The following is a 27,934-nucleotide window of genomic DNA, read 5'->3' on the forward strand; positions in this document are numbered from 1 at the left end:
CTGGAGTGAATGTCTTCCTCTGCACATCTCTCTGCCGGTTTGTCACTTTGTAATACAGTGAAAGAATGTCCTTGAGCTTCATTTTAATTAGCCATTCTCCTTCAATCAACTTTCACTGCAGTACATCTCACGAGGTAACACCTTAACAAAAGGAGTGGGGGCATGGAGGCTCATCATCAACATAATTAGCTGCCTACTCGTTGGCAAAGCTTTTATTCTGAAAATGGACGACTCAAGTGGCAAATCTGACAAGTTCCCAATTAATATCTCAGGCATAAGGCAGGCTTGACTGCAAAGCTGCTTCCCATCACTTGGCCTCAGTTTGTTTCTCCAAAGCTATCAAACCATTTCTAATTAGCAAAGGAGACTGATGGAACGCAGCCTTGGCAAATAGTTGTGAGACATATTCAGCAGACCCAGCGTATTAACATGTTGAAAGTTCGTCTCTGTTCACTGGTTGCTTGTGTGGAAATTACTGAATGGAAAGAGCATGACTTTCTGACAATCTGAGGCTATCATGATTTCTCTCTCTTGACAGTTAACTTTTTTCCCCCATTGTAAAATACAAGTACATTAAAATGCAGATTTATCAAATGGCACTAAAGCAGAGGCTGAGAGCACATAGCAGTAGTACTACAACCACCATTATTGCAGTATTCATGATTATGACAGGCTGGTCTCGCTGGCACAATTTTGTCCACAGGCACAGCTTTTATTTTAAGTACAACCTAAATTAATTGGTAACAATCTGAATATTTTATTTAAGAAACACCAACAAATATCTATCTCACAGTGAAAAAAATGAGTAACTGCTAACTACATGAGGTTAATATGCACAGGTTCAGTTAAAACTGAGTCTGCACAACTCTATACTAGTGCATACTTAATCTTAGTTAATGTTTAGGTTTAAAATATTTAACATTAACAAAGTGTGCTTCATAGTCCAGCCTCACCCAGCAAGTTCTGCCTATCATAGATGTGACAGACAGACACATGTTTGAGGAGCAGCTGCCATGGGGGCGTCTGATTAACTGTGAAGTGGAATCTAGGGAATCCCTCCAGGCTGTCACTGCAAGGATGTGAAAATCGATTCACAGGCAAACTAATAAATAGTATTCTTTCAATGGAAATGAACCACATAACTGTTCTGGAGTTTCTGTCCAAAGAGATTTGCTGTCCTTATTAAGAAGTTTAGACCAGGCAACAGACACTAAAGTAGGTAAGAAGAGAATGGTTCACATTGTGCACATGTTAAATGAAACCAGAGAGCAGAACTGTGTCCCTTTTTACCTTAAAAAACAAAAAAAAAAAAAAAAAAAAACACCTAATGTCACTATGAAGGAAAGACCATTCTAGCACTTTCACCAGGGCACATCAATATTATCATCATCATCATCATCATCATCATCATCATCATCATCATCATCATCATCATTTGACAACTCAGCCTTTACAGGATGTAATAAGTACAACAAGTGAACTGTATTTGCTTTACTGGACTTTAAAAAAGACTGTAAGCTGACGTGATCAAATTTCAACAGTAAATGAAACCATTCATAAGATCTATCACAGGAAAGACATATCGGTAACGACATGTGATTCTATGACCCTATGTGAAATCAAATCCATTTAGAAATTAAGATTATGAGAGGTAATAACAATGTTCAAACTGATTATCTACAAATCTAGAGAGCGTAAGCTGCAAATGTTACTAAAGACGCTAATTAAATAAAAATCCTTACTACAGAGATGCTTCTGGAATTCTGCCACGGAAAGAAGAAAAGAGGAAAGAGAAGTTGGATAGACTTGTAAGGTTTGACAGAGTTCAAAAGTACTTGGAAATCACATGCGTTATGGGCTAACTCGCACAGGGGCTGCGACACTCAGCTGTAAAATCAACACATTCTTTGTGAAATAAAGTGTACATGTTGTACAAATAAGCACTTGTGTTCAAAAGCATCTGCACTGAGTTTTATGAAGTGAAAGTATTAAAATGATCCACTGCAACACACAAAAGGGCCAACCGCCAAAAAAAAAAAAAACCCAGCTGTTTGTAACCAGAATTACTATTACATAACTGTCCCAAAAAACCCATGAGTAGCATGCTTCTTGTTAAAACATTTCCAACAAATAGCACTTGTTTCCTTTGAGCAATACAAGTTGTTGACAAAAATAATCTCTCAAGGACTATTTTAATGCCAAAAAAGGTATAACTCAAGATTTATAATACATAGAAGCAAGGCTGGAGCAATTTAAAATGTTCACTCAAGAACAAAGTCGTTTTACTTAGTTTTAAAGAGAAAAATACACAAGTCAAAAAGTCCCTTCTTTTAACAAATTGAACTATGGTGATAATTAGATCTGCCCACATTTAGATTAATTGAATAAACTACAGTGTTTCCAGCAATACCCTTATCACAGTGGATAACAGCTTACTTCTAGTAAATTCAGCTTTTTGTGTTTCAAATATTCCCATTTGAAGGACTATACTGGTTATAAGCTGAAACCTGAACTATTTGCCATAATTGATTCTTAGGTTTATAGAAGAAGACCATTTGCCTTCTTATTTTAATCTAACAACATGCTGATAAAACATTCAAATTATGTATTAAAGTTAAGTACCGTAAATATGAATTATACAGCCAATTAAGTGAACCATTACTGTGTAATACAATTGCTTAAAATAAAATAATTTATTGTGTAACTGACATGGAATATTAACATTGTAATGTGTTAGTGTTACAGTTGTCTTAAGGGAAAAGAGTCCTGGCCAAGATAAAAATGATTAAAAAACCATGCACAAATTAGACAGTAATATTTTTCTTTACATGTTCTGTAGGTCCCATCCTACTGTACAGGGAAAGTCACAATGCAAACAACGCATCATCTATTTTATATTGGTTTCCAAGCTTAAGTAATACAATTGGAAATTCTGGGGTCATATCTGTTGTTATGATCTGTTAAAACCCAACCCAATTAACAAGCGCATTTCACACTAAAACCTTAATGCTGACACACCAGCATAGGCTTTGACACTGACTTATACTGGCGCTGCATGTTTAATTACAACAAAAACTACAAAAAAAAAAAAATATATATATATATATATATATATATATATATATATATATATATATATATATATATATATATATAGATAGATATAGATAGATAGATAGATAGATAGATAGATAGATAGATAGATATAGAACATGCCCTTAACACTACTATGCTTCAGTGGTATTTTAAAAGACTATCATTAATCACGTCACAAATGGCAAAACCTAGAGCTAGTAGATGTGTCTCCTCATTCTACAATGTGTAGAAAGGACCACATGCCCACTACACTCGTGTGCAAAACACAGCAATTTCGAAAGTTACAGTGTCATTAAAGGGCTTGTGTTCTCAGGCCTATGATGTGAGCATTCTCAGCCAGCTGCAAGGTAACATTCCATTTTGTTTCTTTGGCTGTTCTTCACGAACGTCAAGCTACATTCCACAGCTGAGAGTTTCCTAGGCGTGGAAGGGGAACCTTTCATTTTATATAACAGCCAGCAGATGACTATGCAGAGTGTCGCAAAAGTCCAGGCCCATAACCAGGTATACGGTTCCATTACTGTGCATCAGATTCTCACCAGCAAGACAAGACAAACGAAGCATGAATTACTATTGGCACTGTTGTTGCACTATTATGGGGCACTTCATGTATTCAATCCAGCATTAAGGTCTAAGTCATTCATAGTATTATCAGTATTATGTTAATAATCTGCAAACTGAAAACACACACTGTACAGTAAATATAGGGGTATTTTGCAAGGGCAATTCAATACACAGAGTAGCCAAATCAGACTTAAATGGCTTAACACTGGTTTAAAAATAAACAAAGAAAACCAAAGCTACTCCCTTAGTTCAAGATCTTACTAACTGTAACCAAAATGTCTGAATGCAAGATACTGCATTACACAAGATCTTTCAGAACCATTACTCACAGCTCTAGTCAATCCAGTGAAGGATGCCTTTGAAAATGCATTATTGGTATGTAAAATATTTGCCAGAATCTTCTACTTTTTATTCCATTTCAAGAAAAAACATGTATTTCATTATGTCACCTGGCTGAGGCAACACTGTATAAGGATGCTGAACAGCAATACAACATGTTCTAAAACGAAACAAATCGTAGGTTTGAAAAAAGTTTAGACACATATAAACAGGATACAACTTACAAATCCTGTACAATATTTTAAGCCATGTAAAAAATGTATCTTAACAATGTGAAATTGGCAGCAGAATGGGAATCAGACTTGGCTGCTCTAACCTTTTCTTTCTGGTAACAATGAGGACATCGTTAAACAGGAAGAAGTAGACCTGCTGCTTTGAGGTGCGCTTCAGGAAGATCCCGTTGTCTTCCACGAAGGCAGTGAGCTCCCCTCGCTTCACCATCCAGCGGGAGGAAGAGACCAGAGGAAATGGCTGATTGCAAGAGACAGAAACGGAGAACGTCGTCAGCAAAACAGCTCTCTGTACAGTGGTGATGTTCAATTAAACTTTCCACAAGTGCAGTATGCTGCACATTACTTTCAGTTATTTTTTGTGTGCCCAATTAACTTTACTCCTGTTTGGATCTAGTTGCTTCAGCGAGTAACTTAGGACCTAGTTGGAACATCGTCCAAAACTGGAATGGACTGAAAGAGCCACAAGTGGGTACCCCAGCTGCAAGGAAAAGAAATGAAAAGTTTTTCTTCGACTTTTATTATTATACTAACACCAGGCATATTGGTATTGCTTTGGGTTTTTTTTGGTTCTTTTTTTTTTAAAAACAAGCTTATTGGTTTTCAAACTCTGACAATTCTACGTGATGAACTTTTACCCGTGGGCAACCCAAACAAGTTATTCTGTTCAGTTTAACCTAACACTGCCCTAAAAGACAGTGTTGAAAAATTACAATCACAAATAATAAACCTGATATATATTTATTTAAAAAAGAAATGCCTGAATCAAATGTATACATACTTGCTGTAACGTGTGGATTTAATACGACCCACCCTTATTTGTATAGTTTTAAAATAATTACAGCTCTAAGTTTCACAAGGGTGGAGATGGACTATCGAACGCTTCACTTTACATATTTATTCTAGCAAAGCACTGTACTGCGGTTCAAGAATCTGTGACTACTTGATGCAACACATTGTGTTTATCAAATACTGTAGATTAAGTTGGAGGGGCCCATTAGCTGTGCCTTCATTTATAAAGACCTTGTGGTTAAACCTTAAACGCAAAAGCTCTTTCTGACAACATTAATTAATTGGAGTGTTTGTCGTGTATTTAAACCAAATAATACTAATAATAATACTACTACTAATAATAATAATAATAATAATAATAATAATAAATAATAATAAAGGCCTATAGACACTGTATTGATGTGCTTGTTATATGTTAAGTATTTTGTGGAAAAAAAACAAACAAAAGCTATAGACAAATACTGCAGTAAACTACAGCAAACAATTTTGCTTGCTCATTTTCCAACTTAAACACCTTAAAACCATGAGAGATGTGATGTGAATGGTGCCACAAATGAACTGATAACAGCCTGTAAATACAGTGCATGTAAATGTTTTGATTTTTTGCCAGTGGATCCAGATGAATGTAAATGTAACCCATCTGCAATCCAACAGCACTTCCCATGCCAAAGCTGTCATTAAGACTGAGGGTTATATAGAGGGTAAGAACAGCATCATCTGAACCAAGCAGGCTGACATTAGCAGTTTAGAACAGCTTTGCTTTGTTTTGTGGTTGCGAAAGGTGTTGGACAAACCATTGGGAACTGAGCTCCATTTTCTGCAGACCTTATATAGCAAATCAATGGTGCCTCAATGGTGCTCCTTGAACTATGTAAGCAGGTAGACTTATTTAGCTGCCTGCAAAAGTGTTAATTACTGCAATGCCAACTGCGTCCACCAGAAAACTAATTTTACATTAGGCCCCCAATTGACATAAGTTTACAATGACTCAGAATTTCCGATTTTCCTGGAATCAAACCACCAAATGGACTATCCATCGCTGTTAGCAAATAATATCTTTAGTTGGAACTATGGAGCCAAGCAACTTTCAACCCTAAGGGCTGTATATCCATTTAACAGGTGGACACACTGAGCCTCATACTTATGTTTGACTTGTACATGCCTTTTACATTCAAAGGCATCTATAGACATTTGCTAGGTGCTTTAAAATAGCAAAGATTCAGTCAACCATCGCCAAGACTTGCAACACTAATCACATGAACATGTGAATTCCTATATTAACACTGTGCCCAAAATAAATAAATACATAAATACATAAATAAATAACTAATCATAAATAACATAAAAGAAACTACCACATCCTCCAAGGAAATACACCTCATTAACACATGTTTGATAGAGCATAAAACTGCACCACTTTAATCACAAACTGATTTACTAACTAACTCCTGGGCACTGGTATATCTTGTTGGTTGCTTTCAAGACCATAATCTATTATTCAATAGGATAACATTAAACCTGTGCAATATTCTACATGTACTGTGTTTCCCTTATTTTCCAGAATGTACCTTGATCTTGAATTCCAGCCGGGAGTTTATAGTATACATCATTTCTGTCCTCTCCATTGTCCTGGCTCCTTCATTACACTGTCGGACCAGCTACCACAGAACAAGAAGCAAGACAACAGCCTTTAAGTAATGCAAAATGAAATCTAACTGCTTAAAATGGTAGTGGAAACAACATCATTTGGTAACACTTTATATTAAGTGTCTCTGTATAACTGTGTAATTGTGTAATATATTGTACAAAAATATTTACACAATCGCATTGTAAATATCTATAGCAACATTGTAATTATGTGCAAGAACACATGTATTTACTAAGTAACCATTATGTAAATACACAGTAATTAGAGACACTATGTAAAGTACTGCAAAGAAGAATGTAACCTGTAAATTAGTTTTCTATTCTCTTAGAGTATGATTAAAAGGTTTAATTCACATGTTCATGTACTATGCAAATTGAAATAATATACTTACATACATGAAACAGAATTGGGAAAAAAAAGGAAAGCAATACAATGTATATACTGCTGTGCAAAAGTCTTAGACATGTTGCATTTTTCTACTGATGCATTGAGTATCAACAATTTAGTCAAAGCCTCCATCAGTGTTTTCTACTATTATAACAACCTTGACTTGCATAAAGAAGGAAAAACATTGAGTGAAATAGCTCGCATCACTCGATTTTTAAGGTGTGGTATCTGAAGCATAATCAACAAGTACAGAGAAACATCATCTGTAATTGACAAACCCAGGACTGGAAGACCCAAAAAGTTGTCTAACAAGGATGAGCAGAACTTGAAGATAATATCCTTAGGGAACAGAAAGAAGACAAGAGTTGAATTGACAACAGAACTGGTAGAAGGCACAAGTGTTTTTGTCCATACATCAACAGTGTTCCCCTTTCTTAACAGAGGTATTCTTACTGCAACAGATCCTTTAAGTTCTGATTTCAAGAGTGACTTTCATACTGTTGATTTGATGGACAAACAACATCTTGTGCCTTCTGCCAGTTCTGTTGTCAATTTAATGCTTGTCCTCTTTCTATTCCTTAAGGACATCAAGTATTGTTCATCCTTGTTAGACAGCTTTTTGGGTCTTCCAGTCCTGGGTTTGTCAATTAGGGATTATGTTTCTCTGTACTTGTTGATTATGCTTCTGATACCACACCTTAAAAATCGAGTGATGAGAGCTATTTCAGCCAATGTTTTTATTTCTTTTTTCAAGTCAAGGTTGTTATAATAGTGGAAACCACTAGTGGAGGCTCTGAGTAAATTGTTGATGCTCATAATGCATCAGTAAAAAAATGCAACATGTCTAAGACTTTTGCACAGCAGTATATATAAAACAATGAGTGCAAAATCAAATTCATCCTCACCTTGCTGACAGCCTTAAATGCGCTTTTGCAGAGTTCATACTTGTGTGAGTCTTTTGGCGTTTTCTGACAGATAGTCTGGAATGTAAAAATAGAATACCTACAGTATGCATGCAATGCGAATCATTACCACCCACGACAGTTCCCCTTAGCATATTAATAAACACATTATCCATCCTTTAAAAACACTCAAGCATAATTCCAAGGTAAAACTATAACAGACTAAGTCGACGAACGTTTCAGCTTGTGCCTTCTTCAGTGTAAATACATACTTTAGAGCTGCAATAACAACAGTGAACAATACAAAAACAGTCACTGCATACTAAAATTCCTTAGTCTGCAATGTTCATGGGAGCCACTAGATCGATGAAAGTTGTGTGCAACTATTCAGCAACAATCATGGGAAATTAGAAGGCTCTCAAAAGTTACTTCACAAGGGGAACAATAGTTGCCCCTGCATTTATCTACACAGTACACAATGACTGGAATGAGTAGAAAACTAAATTCCTAACTGAGACTACATTTTCAATCACTTCTTTATACATTTCTGACAAAGCTCATTGACATCACAAGCATATCTGGGATATAAAAGCACTCTGCCTCTTAGCTGAAACAAAGCCAGATACATTTTCTCAGGACACTCTTTGACAAGATGTTATATTGGTTTTAAAAACCATGTCTTGAATACTTGGGAGGGAAGAGGCACAAAGTGCAGGAGCCCAAGATTAATGTTCTAGCTGTCTAGATCACTATACAACTGCAAGACAAAGATTAAAGGGATGTGACAGGAACAGACAGGCTTAAAAGTAGAACAAATTCAAGTGGGTTCATTGAAGAAGCAGCCACTATAATTTTTCATTAAAAATAATAGTGATAGTTGTAAATATCTCTCTATAGGCCTGCAAGATTTTAATCTTCTAAATTAAACTCAACATACGAAATATATAGCTGGCCTTGGTGCTTCTGTGGTTAAAAAAAGGGGCTTGTTACCAGGTCCCAGGTTCAATTCCAGCTCAGCCACTGACTCATTGTGTGTGACCCTGAGCAAGTCACTTAACCTTAGTAAAACCGAGGTCCTATTGTAAGTGACTGTTTTTTTTTTTCTTTTTCATAAAATGGGAAAAATAGAGAGATGCTGCTACAAGAAATGCTATTTCTATATAGAAATGTGATCTTACATCCATTAAAAGAGGCAGACGAGTGACTCTCTGCATTGGGAGAATAAGGAAAGAGATCATAGGAAGGTTCCTGCAATCTGGGTTGCTCTCGATTAGAGACAGGACTTCCTTAAAGGAGGGATTTTTAGTTCTAAAAAGGAAGACAGAGGTAATTAAAAAAGCAAGTTTAGGTACAGGGAACAGTTTTATTCAATAGAATTCTTTTAGAACCGCACTGGATAGAACATAAATTGAGCCAAAGGAAATTATGCCTGTGATTAATGGCTGGTGAAAGCTGATCTAGACTGTATAGATATAGCTGATAATCTACAATTCCAAACTCTACTTTACTTCAAAATACTCTACCACAGGAAGCGTGCCCACATATCTCTCATAACCATTCTCACCCATTGCCTTTTTTTAGGCTCATAAAGTAAAAAAACACTTCTTCTGCCCCCAGAACAGACACCCACAATACATTATTAGATTAGTACATTAGTACGGTACTACATTCTCATTCAGATTTCACTCACAGAAGCTTCTGGAGTGTCCTCTGCTGGTAAACTTCATTGGAGCAGTACTTCACGTAGGGGTCAAATGTTGACGTGGCATGCTTTTCAACAATATCACCGACATCATCGATGACAATGTTCTGCTGATGCCTCTCCTCCAGCTCTTTAAAGAACCTAAACAAACACAGGAACAGTTTAACAGTTCAAATTATAACCCGAGTAACCCGAGAAGCACGTTTTACAACCTTGACTGTAAAGACCATGAAGTAAAGGATTTGAGAAGATGATGGTTATTCTGCTCATGACAAAAGCCACAGTGTTCTATTATTTAAATAAATACTAGGTTAAGTCTTACGGTCAACTATGAGAAAAAACTAAACAAACCAAACTGGCACCTGCTTGAAAAGCTGTTGACTCTACAGCACTATATTAACCTGACATGCTGTCTCACAAAGTGTAACATTAGGAGTTCAAAATGCAAAGTCAAAGTAAGGTGATACTGTAAAGTAGGGTTGGGATGATTTACAGTAACTCAGTAATATCATATCGAGCTGTAATCACGATAAAAAAAAGACTTATTATACTGACACAATTTATAACATACTTATTTTCTGTAAAAAAAAAAAAAAGGCATATCACAGCATTCACATAATGTAATGGAGCTAAATCACAGACAGTATACTGCTTGGAGTTTTTTCCTCTTCTGTGAAAATCCCCTATGACTCAGGAGGGCTGAGAAGGCATCTACTTAACTGGAGGAAATACATTGCCCCCTTGCTTGTTCCGGGGACTCTCTTACACACCCTGTCTTATTTCAATCCACTAAGACCTCCTGCTCTACTTGGATCTCCCCTCCATCTATCACTCCCAGTTCTAGCTTCTTATTAAAATAAATAGTTTTTGGTTTTGTTCGTGTCTATTTTGTGACATTACACTCTTCTTGAGTGCCTCATCATTTAACACGTGTAAAACTTTGAAAGATTAAAATCCTGTTTGGTGCTTTTTTTTTTTTTTTTTTTGTTTTGTGAGCCTTCACTTCCGAGCTTTGACTACTAATATCTCAGGGGAGTCTTTTCAATCATCTCCCACAAGCTGCTCCCAGCACTGTCACTCCTGTTTTCAGCATATCGCTCTACACACATCTGTGAGAGCCTGATTTTATCCCAAGCAGAAGTCTATTATATTCTGATAACAAGATCAAAATATTGAAATTCAGTGCCACGGCATGCTATCATTGGTTGGTTAGGTCCATTAGTATTTATAATTTTACTTTTATTTCATATTGAAAAAGTTTTTAAAATCAGTACCTAAATTCACCGATCTTGGTGTATCAAATATTACAGCACAGGGCTAGTACTGTATAATGAATGTGCAACACTTTACAGTCTTTTCTGTGGTATTTTGATCTTCATGCAGTTTAGCTGTATTATTAGTCTGAATAAAGAAATTAAATCCCTAGAGGTTTTTTTTTTTTTTTTCTTAAACAGTAGTAATACATCAATGTAAGCAAATCTGGCTCATTTCCATCCCCAAGCAGGGATACATGCTGTTTTAAAAACGTTGCCACTTGAACCAGCTGGGAGCACAAAGACAGCCATTATTAACAGGAATACCAAACTCATTATAAAAACACTGGAAATCACAAAATACTGAGCAACACAGAGCTGTGCAGATTAAAATAAGTTCACCAGCAAATCAGTACCTAAATATTATTAAGTCCATCTTGAACCCTGAACTATGTGAGACGTACTGTTGTGCAACATGCATACCACGTTGGAAAAGCCAAATTTCCAGTTATATCGACTGCAAGCAAGAAAGATCTAAAAAAAATTTTACAAGACAAGAAAGTCATTTTATTTAGCCTTTACCATATCAGTAATCTCCTGGAATATACTTGAGACATTGTGACATATTTGTGTGTACACAGTTACCCAAATGTAGCAACATTATCACTACGGGTGTTTGCATGTATATATAGATACTCGAGCTCTAGTTTAATTAACAATACATATATTACACTAGGGATGGCCAATCACAATATTAGAGGGCCATTCCAATGTAAAATTAAATAATGAATGAGTTTCGGATGGAGGTTTAAATGGTGCAAATAAACCATTTACAATAGTGTTGGAACAAAGGCCAGGACTGGAAGAGTCCATTTTGGCCACCCTGCACCATAATATGTGTTATTGTTACTGATTGGTACAATTGAGCCCCCCGGTGCATGGATCAGCATAACGACCCAAAGCAAACTGAAAGTACCAGAACATTGTTTTTATGGGCGTTATCATAAATCGCTGATACTGAGTTAAAGATAAAACCCTCAGCTGTGTTGTAGGAGACAAGGAAAGGAAAGCTAAAGTGGATTTGTTTCCTGACAACATTGGGAAAACAATTCAAATATCAAACTGATTGAAAAACTTCCTAGAAACAACAGCCTTTGAGATACACAAAGAAAATATTGTTTTTATAGCAGTTCATTCACAGGATTCAATAGCCACAGTTTTCATGTGTGAGAACAAAAGATGAAAGAAAAAGAAGTGACCTTGAAATATGAACATGAGATCAAGTCTCTGCACATTGCTTTCAGTAAGAGGGCACTGACTGCGAGGAGAAGGATTGCAACTACCCCAAACTTGTAATGACGAGAGCTGTGAAACACATGAGAAAAGATTTTTTTAAATGTTTTTATTTGTGCTGGTATTATTTATTTCCCCTTATCAACATTTTACGTGACACCAATAGTTACTAAATGACAGCTCCTGACATCTACAAGCTAAGTTGCATTTTAGAAATATTCAGTTCCCCCCTATACAGGTTAAATAAAAACTACAATTAATAAGCATTGAGCCTACATTAGGTACTGGAATTATTAATATATTTTGTCTCACTTAGTTTTTAATTTCCAAGGAGTGATACTGCTTGGTCAGATAATTTGCATAATGGACCAGTGTCCTGTTAACTAGAGTGAAAAGGCAACACTTTTGGGGGCATTTGTTTTACCCCTTTAATGGGTCCAGTGTTAAACCTAAAGCACTTCTACAATATTACCTACAGAAATACATTACAATACCTTCTCTACAGTACACTTGCATAGACATCCTTCACAGCTGTTTAATGTAAACTAGGAATTCTAAATACAAATACAGTTCATCTGACCAGAGAGCTTCTAAAGGACATATTTATTTGGTTCAAGTCGAGTAAAGTAAATGTCAGGTATTGTAACTGACATAATATACGTCACCATTAGTAACTGAAATAATTGTCCAAAAAATCTAAACTACAGAAAATTGAGCCACAGCTCATTTCCATTGTGCCAAACACAATACATCATGAATTTGGCCAAGATTAGTTTAGTTTGTATAGGTAGTCACTGTAAATGAAATCACAAATTGTCACCTGACAATGTCCCCTGCTGTGGTATTCTAATTTCATCCATATTCATTGTAACAGACCTGAAAGCAACAATGGTTTTGTAGGCTTTTTACTATTATCCCTGGTGATGGACACATTGTGGAAGCACCTGCAGACATGTATGTACTGCATATCACACACAGAAGAGGACGCACTCATCCCATTACAAGTGCAAACTCTGACTCACTGGATGTTTCATGTTAATTTATTTATTCAACCTTGAATTGCCAGCATTGATTTGCGGCGCAGTGCATTGCTTTCATGTGTTCTACAGTAAATAACAGCAATGTGGTTTTAACAAATTGGCTTTCACAGGTTCAATTTCCTTATGTCTGAATGAACTTTTACCTGACGACACTTAACCTGTAACCTGGATTTAAAGACATATGTTCTGAACTGCATAAATAACATCTCGGTGTCTTTGTCCAATTACAGTCATGAGCAATAGCAACTCAACGGAGCACAACTCCAATAAAAGACTACAGAATGCTTAACAGGTTGCTGATACAGAGATTCTACATGGTAAGTGCTTGTAGATCAGCTGTCTGCAGGTCTTACATTTGCCCAAGCCAACTAAGCTTTACGCAGGTTAGACAATGATTTTTCAGTTTCACTTTGACCACTTTGAGCAACAGAATTCTCTTACAAAATGTCTCAAAAAACATCAGATATCACATTTACTTTTTAGAATAAGTTGCTCATTTGGCCAAGGAGTTTGTTTTTCTTTTTTTTTTTTTTTTGTTTGCCTGTGGTTCTACTCCTTCTTGTATTCCAGTCATATTAACATATAATTCCTCAAAGATGAACATGGACGCTTATCATCAGAAGAACCGCCTATTCTAGTCAAGCCCTGATATTAAACTCTAGTGAAGTTTGTAACTAAAAACCACAGAAACAAGAAAACAGTAGAAACAAAAAATAAATCTGTCCTTCAAAGCCATCTATCACTTCACTGCTGGAGCATCGAGTCTTCTGTGGGGCTGAACAAAGGACCCATACAGTAGGTGGAAAAAAACTGCAGGAAAAATGATTCATTGGATCTTTTACTTTTCTATTGTCAGCAGTGAGCTGTAAGGAGCTCTGAATGCCTGGCTGGAATGCTGTGTCTGTTACGTTGCCTAAACAATGTTTTAAAACAAATACATTTTTTGACACAAAATAGCAGTGGTCATGTTTAAAGTTAGGATGTGCTGAGAGTGCGACCAGTGAGTTTTATATATATATATATATATATATATATATATATATATATATATATATATATATATATATATATATATATATATATAACAACCTTAAAAAACCACTTACCCTAAATAAAAAAGCAAAACTAGATTTAAATTAACATGTTTTCTTTCTTTTTTTTTTGTTTTTTTTAACAAAAGTCAGTATGTCATTTAGAGAAATTTTTGAATCTTAAGAAGTTCACAAATGCAAAACGACTCTTGGAAGGATACACAATTCATTCATAAACACAGTTTATAACACTGCACCCAAAATGAAAACTAACATGTCCTCAGTCATTTTGGGAATGTAAATAAAGCACACATCATACCAAAGGCTTTCTTTTAAATTCTTGAAGTCTAGCAATTTGGAATTCAATAGTTACAATGGGAATGGAACCGGGCACAGACTCCAGCCTTTGTTAGTTCAAACTAGTGTTGGTGAACAATGTACAAACAGCAGGAACTGAGCCAAAACAACAGCACTTTTGTACACTAAGAAGACACAGAATGCTCCTCATACACTGTCTTTGGTTAATGAATGCTCCTGATCTCAACACAACAATGCACACTGCTGGATGCAAAAGTTTTCATTGTTTCAGGTTCAATGCAAACATACAAACAGATGTTTTTGTGGGGAGCATACAGAACATTATATAGTGTAGTCGTTTTCATTTGAGCACAGGCTTAAGCCACCATTAAGGTTTTGAGGAAATCTGCATGTCACCGTGACTGCTAACGAAAGCAACAGAGACAGCAATAGAGAACAACAAAGCAACTTGTTTCATCAGTAAGAGATGCTGCAGAAGCAAAACTTTGGCATATCTGCAGTAATGAAACTGGCAGTGTTCAGGGAAATTGTGTTCCCACAATCCCAATCATCAGTCTCTTCCAAGAGCTTATCAACACAATAACATATCCAAATCTGAGTTTAAAAGAACAAACTCTTTTCTTTAACCCTTTCTGTCCAGAGCCATGTGTTAACACATGCTGCTGCAAATCACGTTGGAACCTCACAGGAATCCAAAGTCCCAGTATAAAAATGTGTTAAAAAATATTCAAATTTGTACTCAATAAAGAAAAGGCAATCCCTTTTTAAATTCACAATTTCCATGTATAGCTTGAATATGTTGTTTATATAAACAGAGAAGCAATGGGCAGTAAAACTACTTTGGTAAATGTAAACAAACTGGACTGTCAACAACATAGAATACTCAAAAAGCTAAGTAAACAGGCACCCGGGAATTAGATTCCAGTGTAAAATGTAACATTTGGGACACTGCAACTTTGGGTTCTACAGGCTTGTCTGAGCTGAAAGCGGTGTGAACACAAGTAGCACTGGACTGTGTCTGTCAGTGCTCTGCTCTGTCCTAAAGCTTTCCCAAGCTCCAGTGTTACATGTGGCACAAACAATTCTGTAGGCAATAGAAGAGTTTCACACACACACACACACACACACACACACACACACACACACACACACACACACACACACACACACACACACACACACACACACACACACACACACACACACACACACACACACACACACACACACACACACACACACACACACACACACACACACACACACACACACACACACACACAGACATGGGAAAATGGTACAGGAGCCATAACATTGAAACAAGACAGCTGGTTCAATAACCACTCCTATTTTATTCTGTGAGGTCTGCCTGCATTTCAACTATTATTTATGACAGTTAATCTCATAATCTGCTGCATTACTTATCTCATGGTTCTAGTTTGCAGCACTATATACAAACTATTTTAGACTGACAGAAGGCATTCAAAAGTAGCCCTGAAAGATCAATAATCCAAATATTTGCTTTCTTAGAATTGGCCAATATATTATATCAGATATAGATCATTTCCAGTTTATACAATTGTGGACAACTAATGACCCAATAAATTTGCTTTTTAAGTTAACAATATATTAATGTATGGTAGTTTGTGGTAATGAAACAAAAAAAAAAAAAAAAAAAAACATGTGCTACAAGATGTTAGAAACCTGAACAAAATGTATTTCACAATCATTAGCTAAAAAATAACAGAACATACTGATTTTTTTGATTTTTTTATCCATTCTGCCAGTGAATTTCTAGGAAGACTGTTAGGAAATACCGATAGATGCATTGCCTGCTGTATTTTACTCCATTTTCTTTTCTAACTTGGCACTGATTGGTTATTTTGTAAAGTATAGCTGCAGGTTGAGTGGGATTCAAAGTTTAAGAACCAAAAGAAGAGACATAAAAAAATATTTATAAACCTCCAGAGACTGGAGGTAAAAAAAAAAAAAAGAACATACTTTTTGCTTGCCTCATAGACATCGGTGATGTTGGAGAAGAGGTGATGATTCTCAGTTTTGGTCATCGTTTCGTTGAGTTCACTGGAGTTCTTAAACAACCGTATCAAAATCTCGAGACTGTGCAGGTAGGAGTGCTCCGATGAAATCACTTCAAAAATTGTCTGAAATGATGATAAAACACAGATTTTATTTTTAATTACATATGCTTACCTTTAAGCTAAGCTTTAAAAAAATGAATTGACTGTACTTTCATATCGCCAACATCAATTGGAGCTCAACCTTTGTTTACAAAACCTCTCAAAAAAAATGTAAACTTAAATTGTTATTTTAAAACTGGGGTAAATTATGAGGTAGAGTTAAGGTTTTAAAACGTCCACATGAGCCACAGGCTTCACCCTAGAGGAAACTCCCCAAAGCAAAAACTCCATTGGCATAGTTTCTGTATGACAGCCAACTGGGCATGAGCTTAAGGATTTAGCTGGATTTACTCCTAGTGCTGATCTGTAGGAGTGTGCTGTAAGGAATTTATAAGAATTGCATAACACTTTAAAAAACTAACCAGCGTGTACTCTGGACCACAAATGCATAGCTAAAGGAGAAAATAAAATGTTCCAGTACCTCCTGTCTCTTCCTCTCTTCCTGGCTTAATTGTTGACATGGTCCACTCTTTCTGACCTGAAACACAAAGGAAAAATATATTTTTCATTTAACCCCTCTAAGTGTAGGTCTTAGCAAATGGATGGGAAATAATGGTTACAAAAAAATGGTTGCAAAATTTTCTTCAACTGAAAGTAAGCAACAACAATGGATAAGAGGTACAAACAGCTGTGGCTTGTAAGAGGCGGGATGTAACAGGATTTGTATCAAAATAAATAATTTTGAGAGGCAGTCCTTCATTTAGAGATGAAATAATTAAAGGCAGTAGGTATACAGTGTAGCGTGCATGGGGGAAGGCAGCACCAGGGCTGGTAGGTGACGTAATCACATACAAAGACATAAGCCCGATATACACTTCTTGCAAAGGTACAGCGGTAGCCGTCCGCCTGTGTGTGGATTGCCTCGCCCTGTGTGCCTGCGGGAACCAAGATCACTATCTATCTATCTATCTATCTATCTATCTATCTATATATATATATATATATATATATATATATATATATATATATATATATATATATATATATATATATATATATATATATATCTTAGTAGAATTATAAAGATTTAAAGATTATGTTTTGTATATGGAGCTAAAAAAGACTAGGCTGGCTCCAGTCTACCACATTTCATAACTATACTATCACAAACCATACAAAGCATGATTAGTATTGGCTTTGATACTTGCTAGCAGCTGTTATAAAGTTTTAGCAAACGTAAAGGTGACAGGTTAGAGATGCTACAGTGCGGTAGGTTTATCATTTTGCTCCATTTAAATTTTTTTTTTTTTTTAATTTAGGACTGTAATTTATTAGGGATTGTTTCTAAAAGCACTTTGGCCTGGAGTTGAAGTGTGTTTTCATATTTTCAATTCCTCTCAACACCTACACACAGACTCGTGCATTCTCCACATGCTGCTAATGTGAAAAGTACCTTGGTTCGCATTGTCACATTGTACTCAGTATATGATTTTTAAGTTGAATTAGTCAATACGTCTCCATAATTAAACAGGTTTACTATTAAAACAGAATCATCAGCAGAAATATGTACCTGTACAGTCATAAAAACAAGAAAGTTTACAAACGAGAAGCCATTCAGCCCATCTTGCTCGTTTGGTTGTTAGTAGCTTATTATTCCCAGAATCTCATCAAGCAGCTTCTTGAAGGATCTCAGGGTGTCAGCTTCAACAACATTACTGGGGAGTTGTGACCCCTGGTCCTTGTTTCTTTTTTTAGGTCGAAAAAGTGGAAACATATGTCTTTTTGAAAAGTCTACATTTGACAGTCTTTGGAAGACTTGGCTATAGATTTTAGACGAAAGCAAAGTAAAATCACACAGCCAACAGGTTTGGGGAGCAAGAGAGCTGATGCTGTTGTCTGTTGCTGCGTCACTTTGAAGGGGGGAATTTCCCTCTCCAAGTGAAATGACCAAGGAAACAGAACACCTCCATAAAGTGTGGCTTTCTTTCACATAATGCAGGACCAGATAACAGGTTTCAAAATGCAAATACATAATAATTATAACATAAAATCTGTACATTTAATCAATATACTGAATAAAAATGGCAGAATCACTTGAATCCTTTAAGACCCAACTTGACAGTTTTGAGATCAATCAGCTACCAGGAACCGGACGAGCTTATATGGGCCAAATGTCCTGCTATTGTTTCTACATTTTATGTTCTTATGTTTTTAATAGCCTTATTAAAATTACTTGTTAGCTACGACATCAAAAGACACACCGCTAAGATAGTTGCCTCGGCAAGCAGAACCCCCCCCTTGCACCACTTGGAAATAATGTATTACAATTCTATTGACACACATTTTCTCAAAGCGGTGTTACAGGGTATGAGATCTTGGCTTCTCTGCACACACAAACATGTGTTTGTTTTTTAACTACTTAACCCTCTTCCCTGTGCTGCACGTGGTTTAGATTAGAAGATAAGAATACCCAACTCATTTGGGTAAAAAGTGATCCACACAGATTTTGAGTAAGGCAGAAAAAATGCTTTTGATAGCCTTCATACACTACAGTTTACCTCAGCTGCACCTGAAGAAAGGGAGTCCACATACTTAGTGAAAGTAGCAAATTTACTAACAGCAATTTGAAATACAAACAGTAAACTAACACAGCTCTGTCTATTAATAGTCTTCTGCTTCAACCCAACAAAGCTGCCTAGAGTTTATCAGCTGATCCTACTAATTTACATGTCTAGGAGCGTTCCACAAATGCTACAGCAGATACCTGCTTAACCAGGTCCACATGTGATGTGTAAAGCAAAAACTAAGATATCCACTGCCCACACCAGCACAGTTCATGCCAGTGTGGGTGGAATTCCCATTTCATCATCAAAGCTCAATAAAGCCCTTTCACAAATGTACACAGAGGAGAATGGCTAATATACACATTTGCTGACTATCTTCCCATGTGTCTGGTTTCTGATTTTTTTCTTTGTTTTTATATGCAAACCTGTTCCTAAAGTGTTGCACTTCTTTATTTTAGGTGATGAAAAACTTCTGCTGCTCACTTTAGGAAATGCAGGATTCTCAGACTGCAAGAATTGTCTCAAGATATAATATCCATAAACCTAGTAAACATAACCTCTTCAAAGTTAGTTTGAAACCCAGTTCTCCCTTCTTAATAAATAGGTAAACAATAAAGCATGCTAACACATTATGGAAGATTCCTGCTCAATTTTTAGAATAGAAACCATAAACAATGTGTATATACTTGAGCCACAGTGGATCCTGAGTGTTTATAAATAAGAAATCAGGACATAGACAACAGAAAGCTGATGCAGCTGTGTTTCCATGAAGTTAAAAATACAAGGGTTGTCCATTGTATAGTGACCGTGTCCTATTCAATAGTTCAGTATCCACTCTCCAAGGTGAGAGGCCAGCATGTTATTAACTGCGTACACAGCACAGGGTTTTCTTGGTAATATGAACTCAACGCATTTACAAACACAAAGCTGGTATCACTTTCCTAAGTGGGAATGATCACAGTACAATCAGAACATGCAAGGTATATTACAAGCCATGTATAAATTATTAGCATGTGTTTTTGCAGTCACTTACCACAGTGAGCTGACCCCAAGTGGATCGCAATGGCTTGTATTGAACAACAATCCTTTCATCAGATTTTTGCTCCTTGGGTTCGGCATCCTCATCAGAATCGTTATGCAAAGCTTTTTCCTTATAGTTCTGATACAGCACCGCGTCTTCTGTAACATTGCAAAAATACATAACTGACGACTGATGACAGAGGAACTATTACCCAAGAATGAGCATAAAATCGAACAGGATGCCACCATTTCTGTACTCTTCATTTTACCTAAACTTTGGTAAGTTTTCAGTAAGTACGTATAAATACTGATTGTGTATACTCTGTTCTTTTTGTATTCAACATCATCAACATTTATTAAAATGCATTTAAAAGTATTAATATACTAAGGGAAATTAAAACCATTTCACACAAGTTATTTTCCTAAACTTAGAAAAAAAAACAAACAAAAAAAAAAAAAAACACATTCACAGAATTAAAATATATTCAACACCTGGATAGAAAGAAAATTCACTCCAAACTTTTACATCCTCTGCTGTAACCAATACCAGCCTCTTTAAGTCTTTTACTTTCTACTGAAGTGTTAACAATCTCTGATGTATTTTTTTTAATATACAGTGCTATAGAAAGTCTACACCACCTTGAACTTTTTTCACATTTTGTTGTGTCAGTGCCTTAGAGTTTCATGCATTTAAAAGAGGATTTGTTCCACTTTTCTACACATCATACTCATCACGTTTAAGGGGAAAAAAGTTTTGGGTTTTTTTTGAGAAAAAGATTATATATTAAAAATACAAAACTGAAAGATCATAATTGGAAATGTGTCCACATCCCTGAGTTAATACTTGGTGGAAACACCTTTGGCAGCAATTACATCTGTGAGTCTGTTGGGATAGGTCTCTACCAACTATGCACACCTAGATTTGACAATATTTGACCATTCTTTTTTACAAAAGTATTCAAGCTCTGTCAAGTTCCTTGGGGAGTGAGTGAGCGTTGATGGACAGCAATCTTCAAGTAATGCCACAAATTTTCGATAGGATTTAGGTCAGGGCTCTGACTGGGCCACTCAAGGACATTTACCATTTTGTTCCTTAGCCACTCCAGTGTAGATTTCGCTGTGTGCTTTGGGTCGTTGTCATGCTGAAAGGTGAACTTCCATCCCAGTTTCAGCTTTCTTGCAGAGGGCAGCAGGTTTTCCTCAAGGACTTTGGTGCTCATGGTTGAGTCTTTGCTTTGAAATACACTACCCAGCAGAGGGAACCTACAGGAACTGCTGAATTTATCCTGAAATTACGTGAATCACTACAATTTAACACAGGTGGAAACCACTCAACTTGGTGTGTGATTTTGAAGGTGATTGGTTACATCTGAGCTAATTTAGGACTGCTATTACAAGGGGGGTGGACACTTATCCAACCATGCTATTTCAGTTTTTATTTTTAATTAATTTTCTACAAATTTCTAGAATATTTTTTCGCTTAGATATTAGGTAAGAAGTGTAGATAAATTAAAAAAACTATTTTAATGCATTTTAATTCCAGGCTATCAGGCAACAAAATGTGAAAATTTTGAAAGCGGGTGTACACTTTCTATAGGCACTGTACTTATCATCAAAAGAAAAGTATCACTTATATTTGAGCATCAAAAGAAACTTATCACTTATATTTGAGCATCAAAAGAAACTTATCACTTATATGTGGATAAAATTCACCAGACGTGGCATATTGGTTTTTTTTTTTATTGCTTTTATTCAAGCTTGCAATCCAACAACTGAAATCACTCCATATCCAGTGTCCAATCAACTGTCTCGCTAATTAGGTGATTAAGTGCATATGCTTCAGTCACAGTCACTCAAGCATGTCATGGTCAAGGATGAATGATCGAGTGATTAAAAAGAAACCAAAAACATTTTGTCAATGTCCATCATTTACGTACCTTTTTTTTTGTTGTTGTTCTTTTTTAATAAATGTGTTATAATAGTGATAAGTTTCTTTTGATGCCCCATATATTAGGTGACCTCCTGTTGGATGCTTGCCATCATTCACAGGCAGGGCGAGAAAAGATGTTTTTACATGCAATGGGGTGGGGGGTGCAACAGCAAGGTACTGTTATGTTCATTGTATTTGAGCTTAACTCCAATACACTGCAGTGACTATCACAACTTGTTCCCATCACATAACCCTGAATAGCATAGCCTTGAACTGTGTGTGCCCTCCAATGATAATTCTTTAGTGCTGACTTTGATTTAGAATGTACAATATGAGGCAATATTTTCAAAGTATTTACTATAGTCTTTAAAAGGAAAAGAGATAAGCATCTGTTTATTTCAGAAAACCAAATGACTGAACAATATAATCTAAGGTTGTTTGTGTCTCCTTTTGATACATTAACATGAAGAGTTAGACAGTTCAGAGGCGATGGACGCACCAGTCATCGCTGGTTCATTAATCAGAAGAAGGGGTGTAATGACAAACATTTATGTTGATATGATGGATGTATCATCATGTCAATGGGTGTTGTTTTACAGCAATAAGTGGCGATACGTACCTTCACTATCAAAAGTGCCCTGCGTAGGTAATCCCTTCTTCTTTTCATTTATGAAAAAAGACAAACAAAATAAATCAGGAGTTACAGGAGTAAACAGTCATTCTCAAACGCAATATGACTTCTGCACTTCTCAGTTTATTGTGAGCGTTACAGTTAGCTTTAATTCAGTTTAGCAGTTCCATAAACAGGACCTTGATACCTCAGAATGCAGGGTGATTGCCCATTTGCTAGTCACAGTTTGGTCTTAGTTTTCACACTTACCAGATGTCACCAGATCCTTTGACAGCAACGAAATTCAGCTAGTTTAGTTTAAATATTAACTGAAATACCAATACCAAAAGGAAATGTATCATATAGTGTTTACGGTATTATTTTCAAAGGCATTCAACTGGCTGGGCAAAGTACAGTTCTGCTATAAAGCATGCCCACAGCAGCTGAATAGAGGAAAAAAATAAATGCAAGCATTCAAATTGTTAGGAGATGAAATGTTTGACTCCAAGCTAAGCAAGAACAAAGAACGTGTAGTACTGGGAACTTGTAATTATCAAATTTGTAAATTGCTAAATTTAAGCTAAACTAATACTTCTGTATTACTTCCAATACTAATTAGTCTGCACTTTAACTTGAATTGCACATGGAGTTGTATCTTTAACCCGGGCTATTTCTATTATAAAAACCATCACTATCTGGTGCAAATTCAGTCAGGTTTTGCATTGGTTAGCTCTTAAACATTCTTATCAAGGTGATGTGCAGCAAGTTGATATTTGACACTTACTTTGTCCCTTCCCAAACTGAAACTTTTCTCCTTGTCCTCCTCCACAGATTTCAGAATGGGATGGGACAGTCTGTTTCCCTTTTTCCCGTTCGGGGAAGCACCGTCGAAGTCGATCCCACTGACAACTGCTCTTCGGTAGGAAGTGGTCCTTAGCCCTCGTTTCAGGGTCCCAGGGCTGTCTAACTCTGGGTCTGTCCCCCGTTCAGTATCTCCCACAGGGAAAAACGGCCTGTTGCTGGTCTCGACCGCACTGAGGGAACGCTGAATCCTATTATTGGGGTCTAAGAGATTCTGGCTGGTCTTGATCACTTTTGAAGCCAGTGCTTTAGGTATGAGCTGCTGCATTCCCATCTTTAAGGCTGCAGGACTGTTGGTGCTTAATATTACCGATGGGATTTTGTCAGAGCTCTGTGAGGTAGTGGAAAGCTGTCTTTGGAAAACTACTTTTTCATCTGGGGAAGACACTGAAGTTTTCTTTATGTTTTCAAGAAACGGAGGTGCCTGCTGGAATACAATGTCATTGTTATTGGAAAGTGTATGAGCTGTTCTTGCAGGCAAGTCTCCTGGACCGGAGTTAAAAACAACCTGGTCACTTTCTTTTGTCGAGCTTGTCAGGGGACTGGAGATCTTTCTCTGACAATCTCTTTTGTTATCAGGGGATGGGGTTTTCTCATTAGAGGAAGACCCGATGTCACTGTTTTTATTAATTTCCAAAGTCACTGGAGGATGGCTATCCACTTGTTTGTGGTCCTGTGATTTCCGCTTAGCGAAAGAAAACTTTCCATTGGATAAACGCCCAATACTTATACTGCGAACTACACGAGCTGCACGGGCGGGCTTGCTCATTACATGCTTCAGAAATATTGACCCTCCCGGGGAGGCAACTATCTTTGCAGCTGGCTGCGTCAAGGTAAAGGCACATCTGTCCTCTATGGGGAAATCAGTCATCATGACCCCGTCGATCTGGTAACTGAGAGCCCTGGGTTTAGGTTTACTGGGATCTCTTGAGCTAGCATGGTTTGCAGATCTTCTTTTCCAAAGAGGCATGATGTTAGTGTTGGATACATCCACACCATTCCCCCCTTCCATAACGTATTTTCTCAGTGGTTAGCAGAAAAAAGCCACATAGCAATCCTGAAGAAAAACGGGAATTAATTAAAAGTCCAATAGTTACTGGTGAAACTAGGTAAATAAAATGTCACATATTAACATACATACTGTCTTTCTCAAAAGATTCCAATAACATATTTTGTACAATGTTAACCGTAAACGGGATTGTGTAGTTGTATATATTTAAATATGATTCATTTTATGATTCATTTTTCATTTTAACTTATTGGAGAAGATTATACCAAACTTGAGACTTCAGGGTTCCCTGCTATCATCGTAAGTTTATCTTAAAGATACAGAGAGAGTTGGATAACAAAACGTTTAGCTTCTAAAGCTGGGTTAAATTCATATCAAGAGCCATGTTACTACGCAATATCAGAGGAGTTAAAATACGCGCGGTCCTCATAAGGTACAACAAACTGCACTTATACATCGAATAACCACACAGCTCTATGCAAACTTCAGTTTTTGAGACAACTCCGATAAACTGGCGTGTCTGCTATCATATGGAAACATGCCGGCGGTTTGTTTGTTTTAAACAACTTTTTATGTTGCAAATTAAGAGTGATCCAAAACGCTTTGCTGTACTTACCGATACCATTCCCACTCGTTTTGTTTACAAGTAACACATCATTTCTTGTACTTATCTGTCGATATATCCATCCCTGCACTTTTACGCGATTAGAGTAGCACTAATACTTTTAAAAAATCCGATTACTTCTCCAAAGGAAGATGAAGCTGTGTTACTTTTACTGGTGCACCATGTGATAGCAAAGTTCTTTGAATGTAGTCAAGACTAAGAGGAGATGAGAAATCCTAGAAACAGTAGCCAGCCAAGTTTAAGAGACGCAATACATGGGATTAAGCAAACCAAAGGAAACGAAAACAATAAACGCAAGAAATGAAATAATGCGTAACACAAGTTTGAAAACCCGTCTCCAAAGTTAACAAGATATTGAAAAGTTTAGTGGAGTTTCTTTTGAGGTTTTCGGTTATGCAACAGAATTGTTAGGGGAAAGTGTGCCATCTTGTGGACTTATGTGTAATTTACAAGTAAATCTTTAATAACATTATGTAACACAATTTTTGTTCCTGGGTAGTAAGTGTTATTTCCTAATTGCTTATGCCTCAAAAGTATAGAAAATGGCTGTTATTCCCCACAAACTTTGCTTTTGTGACCAGGACAGTGATATTTTGAAATGTACCTATTTCCAATGAGAAAACGGTCTTTTCGTTCAAATAAAGTCAGAAAAAAACAACATATGAATCCAAATTAACATGTATTTATACTAAAGTAATACAAAAATGACTACAAAAGATTTAGAAGTGAGTAGTTTTTCGGGATTTACGATTATACTGTAAATCACTTTCACGAATCAGCCCCCAAATGTAGTCTCCCATCATGTTCTCGTTATATTGTCCTTGGTAGCGGCGTTCAAAGTCCACTATATCCTGGTGGAACCGCTCGCCTTGCTCATCAAAGTACGCTCCCATGTTTTCCTTGAATTTATCAAGATGAGCATCAAGGATATGGACTTTGAGGGACATCCTACAGCCCATTGTGCTGTAGTTCTTCACCAGAGTCTCAACCAGCTCCATATAATTTTCGGCCTTGTGATTGCCCAGGAAGCCCCGAACCACTGTGACAAAGCTGTTCCAAGCCGCTTTCTCCTTACTAGTGAGCTTCTTTGGGAATTCATTGCACTCCAGGATCTTCTTTATCTGTGGTCCGACGAAGACACCGACTTTGACCTTTGCCTCAGACAGCTTAGGGAAGAAGTCTTGAAGGTACTTGAAGGCTGCCGACTCCTTATCTAGAGCTCTGACAAATTGTTACATAAGGCCCAATTTGATGTGCAGTGGTGGCATCAGCATCTTCCAGGGGTCCACCAGTGGCTCCCACTTGACGTTGTTCCTCCCCACAGAGAACTCGGTCCGCTGTGGCCAGTCCCGCCTGTGGTAATGCGCCTTGGTGTCCCTGCTGTCCTAAAGACAAAAATAGCAGGGAAACTTGGTAAAACCACCTTGGAGACCCATCAGGAATGCCACCATTGCAGCCTCTTGATACCATCTCAGAAAAATGCAGATATGTATCCACTTAGGCAGCTGGAACTAAACTGAACTGGTGGGCTTAAGGCCCCTGTATTTATACTACTATTTATATTACTGGAAAGTTCTAGAAGTTACTTCAAGTTTACTCAGCACCGAATCTATCTGGAATGTTCTGGAAAATAGGTAAATTTCAAAATATCACTGTCCTGGTCACAAAAGCAAAGTTTGTGGGGAATAATAGCCATTTTCTATACTTTTGAGGCATAAGCAATTAGGAAATCACACTTACTACCCAGGAACCAAAAAAAAAAAAAAAAATTTGTTACACGGTGTAATAAAAACATTTTACTATGAGAAGAGGTATCTGAACCGTTTGAAAATAAATTCAACCAAAGTAGATGGGAGGGGTTGGGTTTACTTGTCTTGAATCCTGGTTGTGAGAACTACCTTTTTGATAAGCGTTACTGAAATGATCCGGTGCCAGCAACCTGGCCCTTGCTAAACATGCACCTAGTTACTGCAGGTAACCGGGACCGTATCATTCGAGTCTCTTGATTATGTAATCAATTCAAGGAAAAGATGCAGGCAACAATGGACGGCTTTAGCAGTGGCCTGATTTCTGGCAGCTGACATTTTTGTAAAATTGCAGCAAAGATTTTCCAACTGAAAATATAAAGCACACGACCCAGGAGCTTTCTGAGACATGTGTTAGGTCGAGCTAGGTTTTTAAATTGCACCTGAAAACTGGTTTAAACAGTCTTTTTATATTTTATTTAATCTTTGCTATTTTTATTAGTGTTCTTATGCATAACGCTTTGTGATGACTTGTCATGAAAGGCCCTTTATACAATTATTATTATTATTATTATTATTATTAAATGCTTAAAATAAACTGACGTTTAAATTCAAAATACAGCATTCTGATTTGAGAGAAGGCATCTAACCCATGATACTATACAGAGTCTAAAGTAATTGCACTATACACAGGCCAAAGATACAAAGTACTTTGTTAAGTCAATGCTTCTTCACAGCAGGCCTCCCCCTCTATAAAATATAGTTGGTTCAAAGTACAGATATTAATTCCATAAAGTATGTTATAGACTGAAAACTATACTATAATATAACTATACT

General features: G+C 36.7%; 1 protein-coding gene across 2 annotated transcripts in view; it reads right to left on the minus strand.

The window, feature by feature from the left end:
* The window catches only part of LOC121322772 (rho guanine nucleotide exchange factor 26-like), a 34,203-nt gene extending 8,503 nt beyond the window's left edge, over positions 1-25,700 (minus strand). Inside the window, exons 1-11 of one of the 2 annotated variants that reach the window (XM_041263063.1) lie at positions 25,344-25,700; positions 23,642-24,775; positions 22,867-22,903; positions 20,331-20,476; positions 17,215-17,271; positions 16,597-16,757; positions 9,649-9,801; positions 9,137-9,266; positions 7,962-8,036; positions 6,590-6,679; positions 4,316-4,470 (exon numbers count right to left, since the gene is read on the minus strand). In XM_041263063.1, coding sequence (XP_041118997.1) covers positions 4,316-4,470; positions 6,590-6,679; positions 7,962-8,036; positions 9,137-9,266; positions 9,649-9,801; positions 16,597-16,757; positions 17,215-17,271; positions 20,331-20,476; positions 22,867-22,903; positions 23,642-24,730 — 2,093 coding nt within the window. In that variant the 5' untranslated portion in view covers positions 24,731-24,775; positions 25,344-25,700. Of the gene's footprint in view, positions 1-4,315; positions 4,471-6,589; positions 6,680-7,961; positions 8,037-9,136; positions 9,267-9,648; positions 9,802-16,596; positions 16,758-17,214; positions 17,272-20,330; positions 20,477-22,866; positions 22,907-23,641; positions 24,776-25,343 lie in introns of both variants that reach the window. The other variant, XM_041263062.1, reaches the window with a different exon arrangement.
* Between the last annotated feature and the right edge of the window lie 2,234 nt (positions 25,701-27,934).

The sequence above is a fragment of the Polyodon spathula genome, chromosome 11, assembly GCF_017654505.1.
Source record: "Polyodon spathula isolate WHYD16114869_AA chromosome 11, ASM1765450v1, whole genome shotgun sequence".
Classification (NCBI taxonomy): Eukaryota; Metazoa; Chordata; class Actinopteri; order Acipenseriformes; family Polyodontidae; genus Polyodon; species Polyodon spathula.